The sequence below is a fragment of the Aythya fuligula genome, chromosome 20, assembly GCF_009819795.1.
Source record: "Aythya fuligula isolate bAytFul2 chromosome 20, bAytFul2.pri, whole genome shotgun sequence".
Classification (NCBI taxonomy): Eukaryota; Metazoa; Chordata; class Aves; order Anseriformes; family Anatidae; genus Aythya; species Aythya fuligula.
The window spans coordinates 11,836,444-11,855,000 of NC_045578.1; the positions used below are offsets into that span (position 1 = coordinate 11,836,444).

The window sequence follows — 18,557 nt, forward strand, 5'->3', positions numbered from 1 at the left end:
TAATGATGATTTTTTGAAAAGCATTTCATTGCAGCTCTGACTCAGCTTTGTTTATAGGTGAAATACAATCCAGTGGCACCTAGGTTACAGAGCACCTAGAAGCTCACCCCAGTCAGTGTATCTTTGCATGAGACAATGCACATATTGACAGCAGGCAGACAGTGATGAGCTTCTGCCCAAGAGCGGCTGCAGCATGAAAATAAAGGGGGACAGAGGAACAGGAAGGTGTTGTGGTGTACCCTTATTACACAGAATACCACCAAAAGGCATTGTGATTGGTCATAAAAACCACAAATCCTTACCACAGTGATGTGTTAATCTGCTTCCCACATTGATTAAAAGACAAAGGCAGACAACACCTAAGCTTGTCTTTCTCCTTTCTGTAACTTTTAAAAACTACCCCTACCTTTGGCATAACACAGAGCTGCATTTTTATTTTTAATTTCATTTATTTACTCTGCAGCTTATTCAGCACCTTGCATTCTGTGGAAGAAAAAGGAGAAGAAAAAAGGTGAAAAATTAAGTCAAGGACAATCTAGACACAATGTATTTTTGAGGAGAAAACATCCAGATCTCCTAGTTTTGACTCTCAACAACTTTTTGAATTAAATGATACCTTCCTCGGCTATGAGGAAAGTTGCCAAAAATGTGTCCTGTCAGGAATCCCTGAACCTCAGCAGAAGGAACTGATGAAAACTGTTTATGTGACAGACATGATCATAATTAAAGGATGAGTCCAAGATACCTGCTTTAACCCAAACTTCCCCAGACTTTAGAGCTGACAAAAATGAACCCCATGCTGCCTGTTTATGGCTTCTTCAGAGGTCACACCAAGAAAAAAGACATAAGGCTAGGGGAGGAGACTCTTGTGTCACAGATAACTGTGCAGCTAGAACAGAGCTCATATATACTTTAAGTATACATATCTACTCATAATACTATGCCTACACAAATCATGGAAACTAAGACTTTGCAATCAAGGTTCCTTGAAGATTAAAAAAAAAAAGGATCAAAATAGCATAGTTCAATTGGATGTGACCTACAAAGACCATTGAGTTCAAACACAGGTCTTGCATTGAATAGCTAAAATGCTATTCTCAAATCTTTCGTCAAAAGAAAACAACATAAAAAACACAGTATTATATGATTCTTTTGGAAGAAGTGACCACAAATAGAAAAAAAGCAGGGCCCTCTCCCCAGCCCCCATCTTCTGCCTGGACAGCATCACTGGAAGCTTGCCTTTTTTTTTTTTTAAACATATCATAATTTTAAACCAGTCCCAGGGATTCTGGCATGTAAGTTTCATATACTGGCTGCTGTCAGTGCTGGATTTGGACACTCCCTTTCCATTTGGCAGCCATAATCTAAAGATTTTGGAACATTCCACAGAGCTAATTTCCAAACAGACCCTATCTTTTTGCTTTACAGAGATAAAAGGTATCACCTTTATTCAGTTTATAAAATTCAGAGTTTTCAAAAAGATTTACCTAGTTGAAGGGTAAATCAAGAAATAATTAGACACTTCAGGATCCAGCTGTAGCAACTCAACAAGCAGATTTACTACAGTCTTAAAAATAGAAAAAGTTATTCTTCTTTCATTATTAAAACTTCAAATTCACCACTATCCTAAGATAGAAAAAGAAAAGTGAGCAATTTTTCATGTGAAATATTTTGAAAGAATGCAGCAAATAAGACTGTGAATGTGACAACCTTTGATCCAAATTACCACCTGATTCCAAAACTAATGAATTCCAATTACTTTCCAAATCATCCTGCTCTGCAGAAGTCAGTGATACAGAAACTACCCCAGAGAGAAAAAACAGAAAGGAAAAAAAATGAAACAAAAGAAGAAAAAAAAAAAAAGGAAAAAAAAAAAAAAGACAAAAAAGAAAGAGAAAATCTCCAAAGCAGTCCTTTTTGCTGTTCATATGAAAAACAAATGTGCAAACAACAAAGAACAACAACCACCCCCCTCCTCAAAGCTGCCTTTCCCCATAGCTGGAGAGTTCTGGGTTTAACAGACAACAAATCCTTTGCAACATTAACAGCATTGTGTCTTATGCAGGAAATTGGGTAAACAAAAAGTCATCCTGAAAGAACAGGTCACTTGCTATACTGAAATACTCTGGACCAAAGGCAGCTGGCTCCATCTAAGTGAGCACTTACACTAGTGTATACCAGATTTCAAGGACAGCATAGCCGAGGCGGCCCAAAAATTATACTTAAAAGGAGATTTGTGTCTTTACTTTTGTCTGAACTATGCTTGGAACTCCTTAGCCTCACTATTTTATTTTTTTTTTCCTCAACAAAATTACCTTGAAAAGTAATCTGGCGACATTAGAAAATAATAGTTCAGACACTAAAGATGCTCAGAACCTGCAGTATTCAATCTGCAATCTGAGAAAGAAACTCCTAATTCTTGTCCAGAGTATTTTGCCAGAAACATTGAAGGAAACACAACCCAGCTCTTTACTGGGATAAACGCTGTGTCAACCACACAGTGAAAAGAAATGTAACCAATAAATCTTTTAAGGAGCAAAAGAACACATTTATTTGCTATTATTTCCAGAACTCTATTATTTGTTTCTCCTTGTAGAAGCATTTACTATAGCTAGAAGTCTTATTAATTTTTATCACAGCCACTCGTTTACCTGAAAACATACACAGTGTCGTGTATGGTACTCTGCTTCTAGTGCTTCGGTTGCATTAGCAGAAATTGCAAGCAACTGAGAGAACATTTTCTTCATGACAAATAACCTAGGTGACCTGCACAGTGACTAAGGCTTGTGCTTTATCCATTTGAGCACAGCTACATCACAACCTTAACAACAAAAAATTTGTTTTCACTGCATACATTTGGTGTGTGTGGCTCCAGCTGCATCTCCCGTGGTTCTTAGTCCTGAGATTTCTTCTCGATCAGTTGTGCTAACTCTGGAAGTTGTCCAGTGGGGAAAATTGCTGGGAAGATACTGGAGAACTACCAGTACTAAAGTGATCTTCACTGAACCCTCAAAGCTAAGAGGGAAAATTTCAACCAGAACAAAAATACATTCTGTGCTTTAACCCAGACTTATACCTAGAGCTGGATATTGCCATAACCTTGACACAAGGCTTACCACAGAGTGTGGAGTATACGCTACAAATAGAGTGTTGATGAAGCAAGTGAGATGTGTGAGGGACCACATCTTCTTGTCCCTTCCCTGGTACTGAGCTTACTTCTGCTCTTTGCAATACAAATAAGTGTGGATGGCTCCATGGAGCAAAAAGGAATGGATCTGAAAGATGTGCATGCTGTTCATCTTTGCCATTTTCAGGAAAATGCAGCAGCTGCTACAATGGCATTGGAACAGCGCATCATGCAGCAGCTTTGTCTTCTCATTTGGCCAGCTGTGGGAAGCCCTATGCCCTCAGCCTTGAGACAGTGAGGAGGAAAAGTTCTGGAATGTTATAGAGAATCCTTTTCTAGTCCCACCAAATTAACTTTGAATGAAGTTTATTTCCAAGCTTTTATTTTCCATCCCCAAAGCTTGGATAACCCATGTATCATCTTTTCATAATACAAATCTCAAAGACCTCAGGCAAGACATGGCTTAATCAACATCATACAAAATAGGCTATCAGCTCTAAAAGCCAACTCTAATACCACATAGTTTTATGTGACATTCCCCACGTACTGTCTGGAAGTAACCTTCTGGTGTCCAGAATTGTACAGGAACTCTCACAGCTCCTTCCACAGAACCAGGCATATATGAAAAGTACTACAGAAAACTCACTGTCATATGAACTTCCTACTACCTAGGATTTTCATGCACCAAGTTATAATGCTCCACCATGGCGCAGAAACAGTTTTACCAGTGGGGAGAATGTTTGTGTTTGTTTAGGTCATGGATACCATGACAGCTTGCATGGGGCCTAGCTCACTGGAATGAGCCAAAGCAATGTTCATTGCACTTGCACAGCAAAACTGTCACACCTCAGGATGTAAAGTCACTATCTTAGGGAAGCGTGTTACTGCCTGCTATAGGCTGCCGAGCTGTTCTCCTTTAAGTGCTTGCCAATTGGCAAACAGGATTGCTGGCACACTGATCCCCCTGCAACTACTCCAGAAAGCACACACAGATATTTCCATGTATCTGTGTATATTGATAGCTGAGACCGCCTCCAACTTCTCTTTTTACATCTAACTGTAGTGAACCAAGAGGCTGCTGCCACCCTAACCAAGATCTCTGGACTTGAAGTGCCATAATCAGAAACATCTCCAGATGGAGTCACAGACAAGGCCATTCCCAAAAACTCATCTACGCTACACTGCACAAGAAGTGCCCCATGTCACTAAACACTCCCCCATGCCAGTGCAGAGCTCAATGACACCCGTGAAGCATCCACTCGTGCCCAAGTGCTCACGCACCCTCTTGGCACTCCCTCCACCGCCTCCCCAGCCACGGTAAGCACTTACTTGGCTCCGGCCAGCCACCGCTAGCTTCGCATGGCTGGAGAACCTGCCACTGGCCAAAGGCGGCCCCGGAGAGCCAGGTCCCGCAGGCGGGGGGCTCTCCTCTGCCCCATCTGGCCAGTCCTGCAGCAGCCCCGCCGACTGGCCGAGGGCCTCCACCTGTCGAGCCAGGCGCTCCAGCTGCACCCGCAGGCGCCGGTTCTCCTGCTGCAGCTCTGAGACAGTGTGTGCCAGGGGGCTAGCAAGGCGCAGCACCTCCTCCACCTGCCGTCCCACCCCTTGCTTGAACACCTGGATGTCCGCATGGATCTCCCGAACAGCGCCCCGCAGCGTGTCCTCGTAGCGCCCCAGGGCCTCAAACACCGTCTGCGCTTCGCGGCTGGTCGGATCCTCGGTCTCGCCCGGCATCGCGTTCATGGCCCGCAGGCTCCGTGGAGCGGCCAGAAAGGCCTGGGTGGTGGTGGTGGTGATGGTGGTGGTGGCTCCGGATCCGCTGGTCGCGGACACCCGGCCAACACCTCTCCCGCCGCCGCCCGCTCCTCCCCTCGGGGAGCGCGCAGGAGCTTCCCGACGCCTTAAGCCCGACCCCCGCTCCGGCCTGCCCCTGTGCCCGTGCTGCGGAGGCGAAGCCGGACGGAGCCCGCGCTGCGCCCGACGGGGGGCGCCTCGGAAGCGCCACGCAGCAGCAGGGCACGGAGGCAGCGAGACCGGGAGCGGAGATGCTGCTCGGGACCGCCCCGCTCCGCGTTTGCACTGTGGGAGGACGGCATGCAACTTCAGCAGGGAACAGCGAAACGGGGCGGGAGAACGGGCGGGGCAATGCTGGGATCGGTTTCATCTTTCCCCAGTTGCCTGGGTGCTGATGCCGAAGTAAACAGACCTAAATGGTCGCCAGCACAAGTGAGGAAAGGTTGGATGGGCTTTATTCCTTTGCAGAATACACATAATATAGCAGCCTTCTTCCTCTGCCTTTGAAGTACCTGACAACACAAGGAAGACAATGAAAGAGCAATATGATGCAAATGTATCTAAAAAAAAATATATATTTTTTTTTAATAAAATAAAATTTTATAATCCTCCCCTACAATTTGGTCAGAATAGCACACCCTTCTCAAATGAAAGAACTCCTGCTTAAAACAAAGTTCATTTAGAGTAAGAGAGGTCATGAATGTGCAGTGTATGGCATATTCTGCATCTGTGCCTTATACAGACTCTTATGGGACTGAGAGAGATGATACAGCTGAGCTGACCTAACAGCCTATTGTGGCTAAGATAGTCATCTCCCCTGTTAACATCCTCACTCCCACTGCTCATGTCACAACAGTTCCAGGCCCATCAGAACACTGCCTGAGCTGATTCAATTCGTTAATCCATCAGAAAAATTAATCCACATAAAGAAATGGATTTGCTCTCTTCTGGGCCAATGAGCTGAGCCAGCCTAGAACATGGTCAGAAGAGTCTTCCTGAAGCCAATGGAAAGGGAGGGAAAGAACTGGACAGCACTCAGAGCAGCAATTGGGAAAGGAAGACCACTTCTGTTGGACAGAAGTGAGCAGCTAGTTCTTTGCATGCAGTTAACCCTAAATCGAGTTAATTCCTCAGTCTCACACTGCACAAAGTATGCAGAATAGTTAACACAGCAAATTTGTATCTTATCTCATTGCCCAGTAACTTCCAACCACAGGCATGGCTCTCACCAGGCTGGCAAAGTTTCATAAAGTAATAGGGCTGCAGGGTTGATGCCAGCAGGGAAGCTGTCCCCATCTTGAAAGAATAAATACATGCTTTCCTCCAGAAAAGTAGCAGGACAACAGCTGTTTTCTCTAACAGGTATCAACTGGTGTGAGAAATGTTTTCTGTGTAGGAATGTTGCTTTCAGCAAGGTGTTAGAAAACAATACTGTCACCAGCTTTGGCCACACTCATGTTTTCCGTATCTTTATTTTTTGTTCTCACAGAGTTATCTGCTCCCTTTATCTGACTGGAACAGAAGCCATTTAGCTCCTGTGGTACTTTGCTTCCCAGAACAAGTCTGCCTCTTCCTCTCTTCTCATTTTTTCCTTCTCCCCTCCATCCTTTCTTCCTTCCCCTCCTCCTCAAATGCTTGAAATTATTTCCTTAAATTCTGTAAAGTAACCAAAGACTTTGTTCTCTGCCATCAAGAGTCTAAAGTGCTTGCTCTGGCAATCACCTCACAAGCTCAATTCTTATGTAAAATCTAAGGCCTTTTTTTGGCCTAGCATTAACATTTTGCCCTAGCATTAACATGGGTAGATGGAATAGTTGCACAGATAAAAAGAATGTTTCAGTGACCTGTTTTAAAAGAACAAGAGTTTTAGAGCAACTGCAAAATAATTCGTGTTATACCTCTGCTGTTCCCATCTCCTTAGTGTTTGGCTTGTGTCTGTGCAGAGGAAGTCTCTTCCTGCCAGTGGGCTGTACTGTCATTTGATGGATCTATTTTGGTGTTAACATTGTCTATGCATGTAGTGTGTGCACGTGTCTGTGAGAAAGGAAAAGCTTCTAGTCTTCCTGCACCCTCTGACAGCTACCCAGTTCAGGACTCAGACTACAAAGGATCACCCTCTTCTCTCTACAAATTGCATGAAAGGACAAGCTCACCATTTAGCAATTCCATGATGAATGGGACAGCAGGAATGGTAATTGCCTTTTCACAGCTAGAGCAAACAACCCAAGTTAAACAAATAATCAACAGAACAAATACACTGTGTATTCCATCAAACTTTTCCAGTAACTGAAGACCAGTTAACCTCCCTTTTGGCTACAGTTACAGCCAAGAGAGCAACATCTAACCATAGTTCAAATAGGCTTCTTTCCGGTAATGGATCTCGTACTTCCAACCAATCACTGGTTCTTAGGGACTAGGAAGAGATCAAATGTCTGTCTAGCTAGGGACAATCAGAAGCCTTTAGAATGCAGGAAAACACTCAACTCCCTAGGATCCAATCCTCTTTCTGGTTGAAGTGGAGGAACAATTCCACATAACCAGTACTCTTGCATGTAAAGCATTGGATTCTGTCTCCAATTAGAGACAGAACACTGAACTCGTTGGATCTCAAATCTGATACAACCTGGCAACTCCTACATCCTTGCATGGCCTAACCAGCTCCCAGTCATAGATATAGACTACTTTATCTACAGCATTTAGCTGAGACTGTGCCTTTGGGAATGATAGATGCTGGACTGCCCTGGTACTGGAAACCTCTGCACTCCTGCTAGCCAAAATTCTCCTTGTGAAGAGACTAAGACCATCTCTTTGCTATCACTACCAAGAGTGATAAGAATAAAGCAGGATTCTCAGGCTCTTGGTACTGAAAGCAACAATAGAGTAAAGAAATCAAAACAGAAGCTGAAATGAAACAGAAGATCAGGGAGTAGAATGAGTAATAGATTTGTGTGATGTGTGTTGTTAAATAAGCACCTAGAGTTTTTGTACACATGGATCTATCCCATCTACACTCCACCCTCACTACAATTGGACTGTGAAAATAAATTCAGCGTTGCCCACAGACATTTAACTACTTATACTGTGCCTTTTCTGCTTGGCAAGGAAGCACTATCTTTAGCTAAAAGCCAAAGGTAAAGCTGCCTGGATTCCCTTTACAGACTAAGAAGTCTGCATTGCCTGCCTTTGATTAGGAATACCTCAGAATATTTCTGGATCATTGTTCTCCTGCCATTGCTGAGCCAAAGCAGAAGCACAGAGGCTGACCTCAAAGAGAACTCAGTTCAGGGGCTGCTACTTCTGTCACATTAATTATCTAATTTTGACAGATGTTTCACTTTAGCCTGACAAGGACTAGCAAACAGAGAAACTCAGAGAGGAACCAGCATATACCAATTTCTACAGAATCAGTCTTCCTACAGACAGCTGATCTATGAACACAGCCAGATGGCAAGTGTGTATGAACACTTGAAAAGCTCAGAAGAAAGAAGTGGCTTGCTTTTTAATCTTGGCAGCCAGCTGTACATCTTCCTACTGACTCTGCATTTCCCAGTGACTTGCAAAATGCCTGCTTTTGGAGAAAGCCTCCATATAAAGGCCTACTGTAAAAGCATTTATTGTTTAAGAGTCTAAGTCCAGAGAAAGTAAGTCATAAACTCTGTCCCTTTTGGGAATCATCCCTTAGCAAAAGATTTCTCTAATGTTTAAACCTACCCTCTGCATGGATGTGTACCTCACTCAGTTTTGCTGTACTCCTGCAGCATACAAGAAATCTAACATACAATGCAAAAAACAAGTGCAAAACAAAACTACACATGTGCTAAAGACCAGAGGCACCTACTGCATGATACATGATTGTTAGCAGAAGGCAAGTTCACCTGTGATATGACCGAGTGCTCTTGATATGATTTGCCTGTGTCATTCACAGACCAATGTGGCATGCTGCAGTCAACTGCAGAGCCCTTAAAATCAGTTGTACCCAGCTGCGTATAGTAAGTCATTACATCATATTTCCTTACTTTAGATTTGCTTCCCTCTTGAATGTCGTTTTTATGTTTATTTTATTAAGTATTTTAGTTCCTTGAGTCTCTTTTTATTCATGTTAACAGAGCAACTGGAGCAGGGTCTGGGCACTGGGCTCTGGTCTTCTCTTTGCCACTGACCTTTCAACAGTCACTGGGCAAGTTATTTAATCTTTGGGCCTAGTGAAGCTTTATGGTCCTTTATGTACTTCTACCAAAACCACAGTGACATGAAGTAGATGTGAGTTCTGTTTGCTGTAAGGCTTCTGTAAAAAGCTAGGCTCATATAAAGAAAAATGGGTTCCTACTCCACAGTAGCTAGGACATGTTATTGGGTTCTGTGACCAGATCTTCCCTGACAGCACCATTGATGACTTTACATTTGACACCATAATTAAGCATTGCAGGAAAAAAAAAAAAAAAAAAAGCTGATATTGTTCAGAAGACTTCCGACATTCCACCCTTTGGAAGTTCCTCCTCTATAGGGAAGGATGGTATCATGTCGTACTAGCCAGTGTCTGAAAATAGAAGCCTGCTTACTCCCATCAGTAGAGAAGGTATTCCCCCCAAACCTGTTGGGGTTTGGATGAAATGGATGTAAGGAAAGTAGGGGGAAGCACAGCCCACTGATTGCAGTGTTGTTCTGCCCAGTTGAGAAGAGGGATAGGCTTCCTTTCCTCTCACAATGATCTGGTAACTTTGTAAGTCTCAGCTGACCTCTCTGCTCTTTGATAAGTGTTACCATCCTTCCTCTTCCAAAAAAGAGATTAAGAGTTTCACATCCTGATGGCATTCACAAGACTTCAGCAACTAAAGGATTGTAAACTTAACTAATATTAAAAATGAGTTATGTTCTCAGTCATTATTTCTTCTCTGCAAAACTTACTTGAAAACAGATGAAGATAACAATCACTGTGTGCTGGCAAAAAGCCAAGAGTCCCCAGGTGTTTAACATAACTGACAGGCAACTTTTCTGTGTCATCCCTGCTTGGCACCAGGGATTATCACAACACTAAAATAATGATCACAGAGAAATAACAGAATGCATGCACCAGGCATATGCCTGCAGATATATGTGCAAACACAGTCCATAGGCATCAAAAGGAGCATCCATCCTCCAGTTTGTACAAGGCCTTTCATCTTCTTCTGCCACATTCACTTGTCTCAAAAAGGACTAGCAGAGCTAACAGTCTCTGCAACACTTCAGAGTACCAAGTCCTGTCAAGGGTAACATTTAAGAGATAGCAGTTGCTGCCATGGCTGCAAACTTTGTTTTCCTCAATACTGATCTCAAATAACATTGAGGCTCAGTCATCCTCTTAACAAATCGCTATCTGATCCTGTGTCTGACAGCATTCCATAGGCAGTTCCAATTCTTTCCAGATCAAAGTTCTAGCTTTTCATGGCAGAAGGCAACCTGATACTCTGGCCTAGCTCCAGCTTATACAGGACTGCCAGGCAAGGGGAAGGCCTCAGCAATGGGACATTTTGTGTCAGCACCTGTCTGAAAGTGCTCTGTTACAGAAGAGGTGGAAAAATCTACTGTCACTTCACCATAGCCAGTTCTTTAATCACATCTCCTATTTAGTACCTGCTTCATCATACACTACACCTTACAGCGTGACTTGTTATGTGTTATTTCCCACATCACTCAGCCTACCCAGTCTGGGGTCTCGAGGTGACATCAATGGAAATTCCAAGACTGGTGCAAGTGAGTAAAGGGGAGAAGCAAAAGTTTTATAGGTCTGTGGTACACTGTGGGAGTGACCCAGGCTGAGGATCTCAGAAGCAAATCCTTGAGAGGAAGGATGAAAAATTGCTACCATAGTCATTGATCTTTGGATAATGCATGTGGAAGAGCAGGGTTGCTCCAAACTACAGGAAGGCACCAAGTCTGTGGTCAGCACCTTGACATCCTCTCAGGCTGCAACACCACTGCATGTTCCCATGGCTGGGGAGCTTCCCCCCAAGGAGCTGGCAAAAAGGCATTCAAAACTCCCACTAAAGTGGCTAGCATTTTGTTTCCAAATCAACAAATTGTTGTTTTTGTCTTTGTTCTAAGAAACACATTTGCCAAGCATCTGGAGAGTTTTGTGAATGTTAAGAGACCAGCAACATGCTGTTCTCCCTCATGCTTCAGGAGTAACATGTTGCTAGATACCCCACCTATCTTGCCCTGCATTCCCCAAGCACTTCATTAACTTCTCCATCTACAGCACTGTGGAATTCTTCAGGGCTCTTTAGCCATTTATCAGGCAAGGGCTTGAAAGCAGCTTTCTTGACTGATAATGCTGGTTTATGAGCTCTTGCTGACTGGGGCTCCCTTTTCCCTGAATACTCTGCTTTTCAGGCTTTTCATCCTTCCCAGCTTGCTACAGTCTGTGGTGTTTTGGAGTGAAATCCCAAATGTTAAAACGCCAACAGCCTACAGTAAACCTGTATCAATCTGATACTGTCCCAAAGAGAGCAATCAACAGCCCTTGGCTGCTGTGGAGTCGTAGCCTATGTAACATAGGTGATATTATTAACTTTCTTTAAACCACTGACTGAAAGAGCAATTGGAAATACAGTCAAACATTTAACAAGGGCTGCCTGCCACTTAATGTTAGCAATAAAATTCCTGAAGGGTCAGGAAAGACATTTCTGCTAAAGAAGGAACCCAGACCTCACGTGTGCACATTAAACACAATGGAAGGAAGGATCTGAGGTTTTTAATCAAGGTAAATATGCATGTGCTATGTGGGTAATTTAAAAGATAACAAGGCACATTCCACTCTCAGCTATAATACTACAGTGAATGTCGTATTACTTTACCAGTTCCTGCAGTTACTTGAGATTTAATAGCTATACCTCCAAAATCAGAATGCAGGACTTTGTCTTAATTTTGAAGATTGCATATATGAAGTACTGGTGTCTTTATTTTATTTTAATATCTGTCCATAAGTTAAAGCAGAACCCTAACACTCTGATGAAAAAAATAATGAGGAAAACTGATCTGGTGAGTAGAATATTAGGAAGGGCAAAGCATAAGAACATAAGAAGGAATGCTAGCAGGGAAACTGAAAATAAATGGGGGCTACAGGCGAATCCTGATACAACTTCTTTGACCTCAGTGGAGTCACATTTTGTTTCCACTCAGTCACTGCCTCCAGCTCTGGCTTCATATGTGATCCTTCATAAATAGCTAAACACGCTCTAATTCACTGGCTCTGTTCTCCCTTTTTTGCTGCTCAGCAACTTTTGAACTAAAAAGGAACTTACCTCAGCTACTTATAAATTTGCAGTCATGGAACTAGTGAGAACCTTGCAGGGAGACTGCTTTTCAACTATAACAAGCCAGTGTGACAATAAGGATACCAGATAATTATTTGGACATATAATCTTCACTACTGAGAAGACATAGAAACTCATGGCACACATTAAACAAAAGACACTTCAATATAGTCCCAGAAACCAGTTGCTGGGTATTTTTTTTTTCCTTTTTCCAGAATTGTTCAATCAATGGCCTCGTTCAGGCCGGAGGCTGTTTCAGGCAAACACTCCGGGCTCCGTCACGTAGGTTTTGAATTTTCCCATCAAATCTTTTCAGGACTCTTTTATCCAAGTACATTTAGAAAGATGTACGTAGTGTTCTTCCATGATCAGCAGGACTGTGGAATTGACATTTCCTTTACCTTTATCCTGTACTGAAGAAGTAACTTGAGAGCTTTGCTCCAAACAAGTATGGAAAAGTAATATCCAAAAGAGTTAAGATGCACAACAAAATAGCAGGCATTCAGCAACTGTTATTCTGAAAACAGTGGGATAAGCAATGCCTTTCCCCCCCACCCTGGTACTGTATTCCTAATGATCTCTTTAGAGTGTAGGCCAGCACTGGCCTACCTGCACTGACAGCACCTCTCAGTGTGGCACTCTGAGGCTTACAGGAAGAGGCAAGCTCACTTCCTGTAAAAGCACACTGAAAGATACATGAACATGATTAACCATAACAAATCACTGGAAGACAGAAAAGGGATGTTAATTCAGTACCAGTAGTCGGAGCCTGAAGCTCATCCTTCCTCAGAATATATACAGAGTAAACTGAGCTCTCCTTTGAAATACCTGGGGCTATCTTCATAAGCGTGCTAGGATTCAGAGAGCTAGCAAGGAAATAAGAGTCTGGCTTGCACCCTTAAGAAACATGCAACTTTGTTCTGAATGTTTTTAGCAGTCAACAGAAATAGCACTTGGGAAAGGTCAACAACTCATTTTTCTGGACCCAATAACAATTACAGGGCCAGCAAGGTTGTTCTGTGATGACACCCACAATGAATTATGACCTGCAGGGGCTCTATGACAGGACAAGCAAATAAAATGCAGTAATGTGAGTCACAGCTTGGATGGTGTGTTTTTTATGGTAAAGGGATATTATTTTCATGAAATACAAAAATATAGAGTATATAGCCAAGAAGCGGAAAACTGTGCTAATACCAGCATGATGATTCTGTGTCTTCATGAAGCAACAGGCTTTGTAACAAGATACCCAGCACTACTTAGAACCATTGCATTTGCATGCATGTTTTCAACAATAAATGAAAAACTCAGATCAGAATGTCTATGACTGGAAGGGCTCATTTTGAATGTATGTGTCTAAGCAAAGAAATTCTGGTAAACATAACCCAAAAAGTCTTCTACCCCGTTTCAGAGCTGCATAGTACTTTGCTAGAGTACTGAAATGAATGGCTAAAAGTCTCAGCATGAAGACATCACAGAAGAAAAAGTTCTGATTCTTGTTCTGATTCTGTTTGTTGTGTGACCTTGGTCACATCATTCAAAATTCCCTTGAATGTGTTGTTCCTGCTAGAGGTTATTGACCCTTCAAATCTGCACCTATGATTCATACCTAGAAATTTAGTTCACCTTGAACACTTTCAACAGGATCTTAATAAAATCAAATGAAACACTTTTCTAGAATTCTGGATCCATTCTGTCCACATTCTGAGAGGAATTGGTACCTGATGTTCACCGCATCAATGGAAAACAAACAAAGAAACACAGAAGATCTATTTACACTAAGCACAAATGACTTTCCAAGTTATGGGATACTGCCTTAAGCAGATGGCTAAATGAGATGCTTTCTAAACACAAACCCAGAGAACTGGTGAGAAACCTGAACACAGAAGGGGTAGCTTCAATAACAGAAGTTAAGTAGATACCTAAAGGCCTGTTAATTATAGTCACACAGCACCTACAAAGGCACCTAAGATGGCTAGATTTGGGGTAAATCTCTGAAAGGAACCTCCCACAACACCAAGACTGGGAGTCCTAGACTTTTTAATTATGCACTTAAGCCTAAACTGTGAATGCTACCACTTACAGCTACATTGAGAGGACCACACAAAGCCTTGGAAGAAGGCATACTGAGTATCTGTGTGCAAGCACATCCATTGTGATTGCACATGTCAAAAGCTCCTCAACCTCAAAGTATCATCGCATATTAAAAATTTTTCAAGATCCATTTTGTAATCTTTTTTCTTCTAATCTAGGGAGTGTGGGGCAGTACTGCCTTCCACCGTATGCAGTATCCCTGAGAACTGATCCTGAATTATTTTAATTATTGTCTGTGGGCTTGTTAAACATCTGTAGCATTTCACCTCAGAGATAGTTGTACCTCAGTGAGAGGTAGGGATATTCTTATCCAGCCTTTCAAGAGCCTTAGGGAAAAATACATACTCTATAAGAATTACTACTCACATTACTTACTGAATTCTTACTGATTTATTGCCGAGCAAAAGACATTCTGAAGGCTCTTCAAAGTAGCCTCTGTGTTGCTTAAGCATATCAGAAATGACTCTGAAAGTTAAAGTATTTCCTATAGGTCTTGCTCACTAGATTTTAAAACTAGATGAAGTAATTAGATTGCTTTATTTGCATTCCCAAATGTGCTCCATGGCCCACCAGAAACCAGAAGGATGCAGGTAAATGCTTCATAATGGGCCCCATGAAATGGTATCACAATATATAGATTTAATTCCAGATTTAAGTGGAATAGTGGGTGGCTGTCTGCAAGAAAGACATTCACTCATAACCTGGAATATATGGGAATGCCTGTTCCAGGCTGACCTGCATAACACGATCTAATTAATTTATCCAATCAGTGAGGGAATTCAATTAGAATTGGGTCTCAATCGTGTTCTGAGAGCACACGATTGAGATATCAAAGATGATACCAGAGTCAGTGCTCTCAGGGTGATGAGAACCATGGGTGAGACACCTTCTAAAAAGTCCGCACTTCACCAGAACAACTGTAAGAAGTGACTGAGAAAAATGGGTTAATGCGACCAACATCTCTTATCAGCAGAGACTAAGAAAAATCACAGGTTGTGCTACAGTGTTTATTGTGAAGACTGACTGGGCTACATGTTATTCCAGGTTACAAGGGAGAACATAAAACAGCAGAAAAAACATGAGCAGAGTTCCATCTGGTCCCCCTCTACATATTTTTAACAAAACTGTGCAAATAACATTAGTAAGGTGCTCAGGGAGAAGATCTGCCTAAAGGGACTTACCAGTCCTCAAGGAAGAGGCACTTTTTGCCACTTTTTCATTGAGGTAACTTTACAAGCACAATCTTCCATTTATGGCAGTCAGAACTTCATCAAAATGTGTTCCCTGAAGGGACTCGTGTCCCTGGACAGTTACAGCCTGTCCCTCAGGTGTGCCACAGAGGCAGACTAAGGTTGGAAGGGAGAGGAGCTTTATTCCTCTAGAAATACGGAGGGCTCAGCTTAGTTAAGGCTTCAGAAGAGAGGCAGAAAAAAGGCATGGAGTACGAAGGTTGCTGTCATCATCTGTGACTCTAGTAGTTACGCTAACTTCTCCTGCAGTGTTCTCGGCCCTCAGTCAGCTCAGTCCACCACTGCAGATGCCAAAGACGGGAGGGTAACAAAACCTGCAGCTGAAGGGAAGGTAGGCTACCTTGCTCTTCCCAGCTAGTGTTTCCCTGTGGCTTTGTCAGGCTCCTTCTCACACAGAGAACTAAGAGCCAATGAGGCAAAGCAGTTTGTCAAGAAAATTGTGAAAATACTGAGAAACTCAGCTCAGCTTTTTGTCTGGTATGTGCATTTAAACTTATGGCTTGCTGGCAGTCTCCTTTCACATTTATTTCACTAGTTGTGAAGAACAATTAAGAAGAATACAAAATTAACAATTTGGGGACTGAGTAGTAAATTATGTGGGGGAAATGTATGGCAGAGATGGATGTTGGAAGGACAGCTTTCTAATTTTGTGTTGTGATGCAGAAGGACAGTTGGAAACTAATCCTGAGAGCTGAATGCAATGTAACAATCACTCACAGCTCTCTCTAAGCATAATACTAAAGCTTCAGCAGAAGCAAAAAGCAAGTTGTTGAACTACTCCCTTACCAATCAAATCACAAAAGAGCAAGCAAAACAAAGCTCAAACTCCATTCTCCTCTCTGCTGGGCAGACCCATTAATGGGACCTGGACCTATACAAAGTTGAAATAACAAGTGAATGAATTCATCTTCAGTACTTAATCAACACAGCTGCAGCACTAACATGCATGGAGACACAACTAAGAGAGGAACAGCAGCATTGACAACCATGATGATAAAAAGATAAATTCACCAGCTGTCACCAGCTGTCTTCCTACAATCCAAGTAACTGTCACTGAATCTTCTCTCTGCAAATGGCACATGCTCCACAGATTGCCTTATTAGTCATGCTATATTTCAAAGGGTAGGCTCAGCCTTGGACCATGTTACAGTTTTCCTAAGAAAGGCAACAACTGGCTCCAAATGAAGGTTATTCACAGTCAAGAAGCCATACCTCCTCTCCAGAAAGGATACTGGCTAAGACAAAATGCAGAAAGGCCTCTGTGGAATAGATCCCATGCCTGTGCAACAAAGCAGAGCAAATATGTATCTCGTGTGAATATGGCAGTCAAGATAGAGGAAGCTACATTGAAACAGTTCTTGGAGAAGCTGTATTTGATAACCCAGTTAGAGCAGGGACTCCTCCTGATGCCAAGAAAGATGAGAGAGAACTAAACGGACGGCAATCAAGAGTATGCAAAACTTTTCCAATATCCAGGAGAGTGGAAGGTAGTAAATACCACTGAATCTGTATTCCATGACACTGCTCAGACACAGCACAGAGGAGAGTCAAGTAGGATGTGTAGTGAGGATCTTTCTCCACCAGTAGCTCCTAAGGCTGCTTATACCCCAGCACCATCTATCTCTTTTTGCTCACTTCTGGTCCCTCAGGGCAAAGGTTACTATAGCCAGAACAACTCTGCAGAGAACTGAGCCAGAACAGCTCAGCTAGAGCACACATCCAGGGATCTAGTTGGTTTCCAAAGAAAAATCACTTCCCTTTCCCACTGCTTTGTTTTACAACTGGATCACTTCACGCCCACCCACAGCAAAATGGAAGTGACATTAATGCCTCCCAAGGCAGGGCAGAGCCTCTTAATGCAGACCTACCACCAATGAAATAACTGTAATTGCTGCCTATAATACAAGCCAAAGAAAGAAGCTGAGGAGTGCAGCTGAAATGATACCATGTGACTCAGGCCTTGAAAACACAGCATTGTGACTTCATCGTGTCTTCTCATTCTCTCAGAAAATCCTCTGCAACCCCTTACAGCATGAGTAAAGCTCCCTCTAGGACTATAAACCTCCAAAGCACCCTCAGTTGCTTGTCGCATTCTCTCACTCCTTTACCTCAGCTGAAGGAGCAGAGAAGTGGATATTCTGTGTTACACATTGCAAATACATACCAGATGATCCTGGGTGCTGGCAGTTTGCCTGCAGGGAGAGAAGATAGCCATGCCCAAGTGCTAACTTTGAACACGCTTGCTCAGCAACCTTAGGCAAATCACTTCTCTCTGGTCTCAGGGTGAAACACACAGGCAGTGAAGCTAGGAAAAGAAGTTCCCTCTCACCATCCCATCCACCTTTACAGAGCTGCTACAGTGGTCTGGGCAGTCATGGTATAAACAAGAAAACAAGATAATGGAGATAATCACCAGAATGGACGTTTTGTTTGTTTGTCTAAAGATAGAACGCTAGAATTTAAGGGTGTCACAGTGCAGCCTTAGTTCCTAAACCAGACGGGCACTGAATTAATTGGAGGTCAAAGACAAGCATGACTAGTGGAGAGCAGGAGGTTTGCCACTATAGAAAATGGATTGGTTCCTTCCCAAAGGAAACAGGTATTGGGATGTTTACCTTCTTCAAGAAGGGACTATTGACTTATACCGTACAGCTGCAATTTTAGTACTGTGTTCCCTCAAATAACCTTCACTTTCTCAAGGCCCATGACATTGACTGAACTCCTCTAATTTCCAGTTGGCCCACCTGTCTGTCATTTCCAGGTTAGCTAATGAAACAGAAAATGGAACATTCATATTGTAAAGAAGTAAGCTCCTATTACTCTTGAGTACACTCAGCTGACTAAACTCAGGACAAAAAAAAGAAAAAAGTGGCCAAACTGCCTCATCATAAAATACAACACTCTATTTTTAATCGGATATATAATCTCCATTGGAAAGCTACAAACACCAGCAAATCCAGCAGAACAACCCATCAGACAAAAACAATCTCATTGCTAAAG

General features: G+C 42.6%; 1 protein-coding gene across 1 annotated transcript in view; it reads right to left on the minus strand.

The window, feature by feature from the left end:
• SMTNL2 (smoothelin like 2) overlaps nt 1–4,949 on the minus strand; it is a 28,761-nt gene extending 23,812 nt beyond the window's left edge. Inside the window, exon 1 of the mRNA XM_032201057.1 lies at nt 4,457–4,949. Coding sequence (XP_032056948.1) covers nt 4,457–4,870 — 414 coding nt within the window. The 5' untranslated portion in view covers nt 4,871–4,949. The remainder of the gene's footprint in view (nt 1–4,456) is intronic.
• Nucleotides 4,950–18,557: the final 13,608 nt, after the last annotated feature.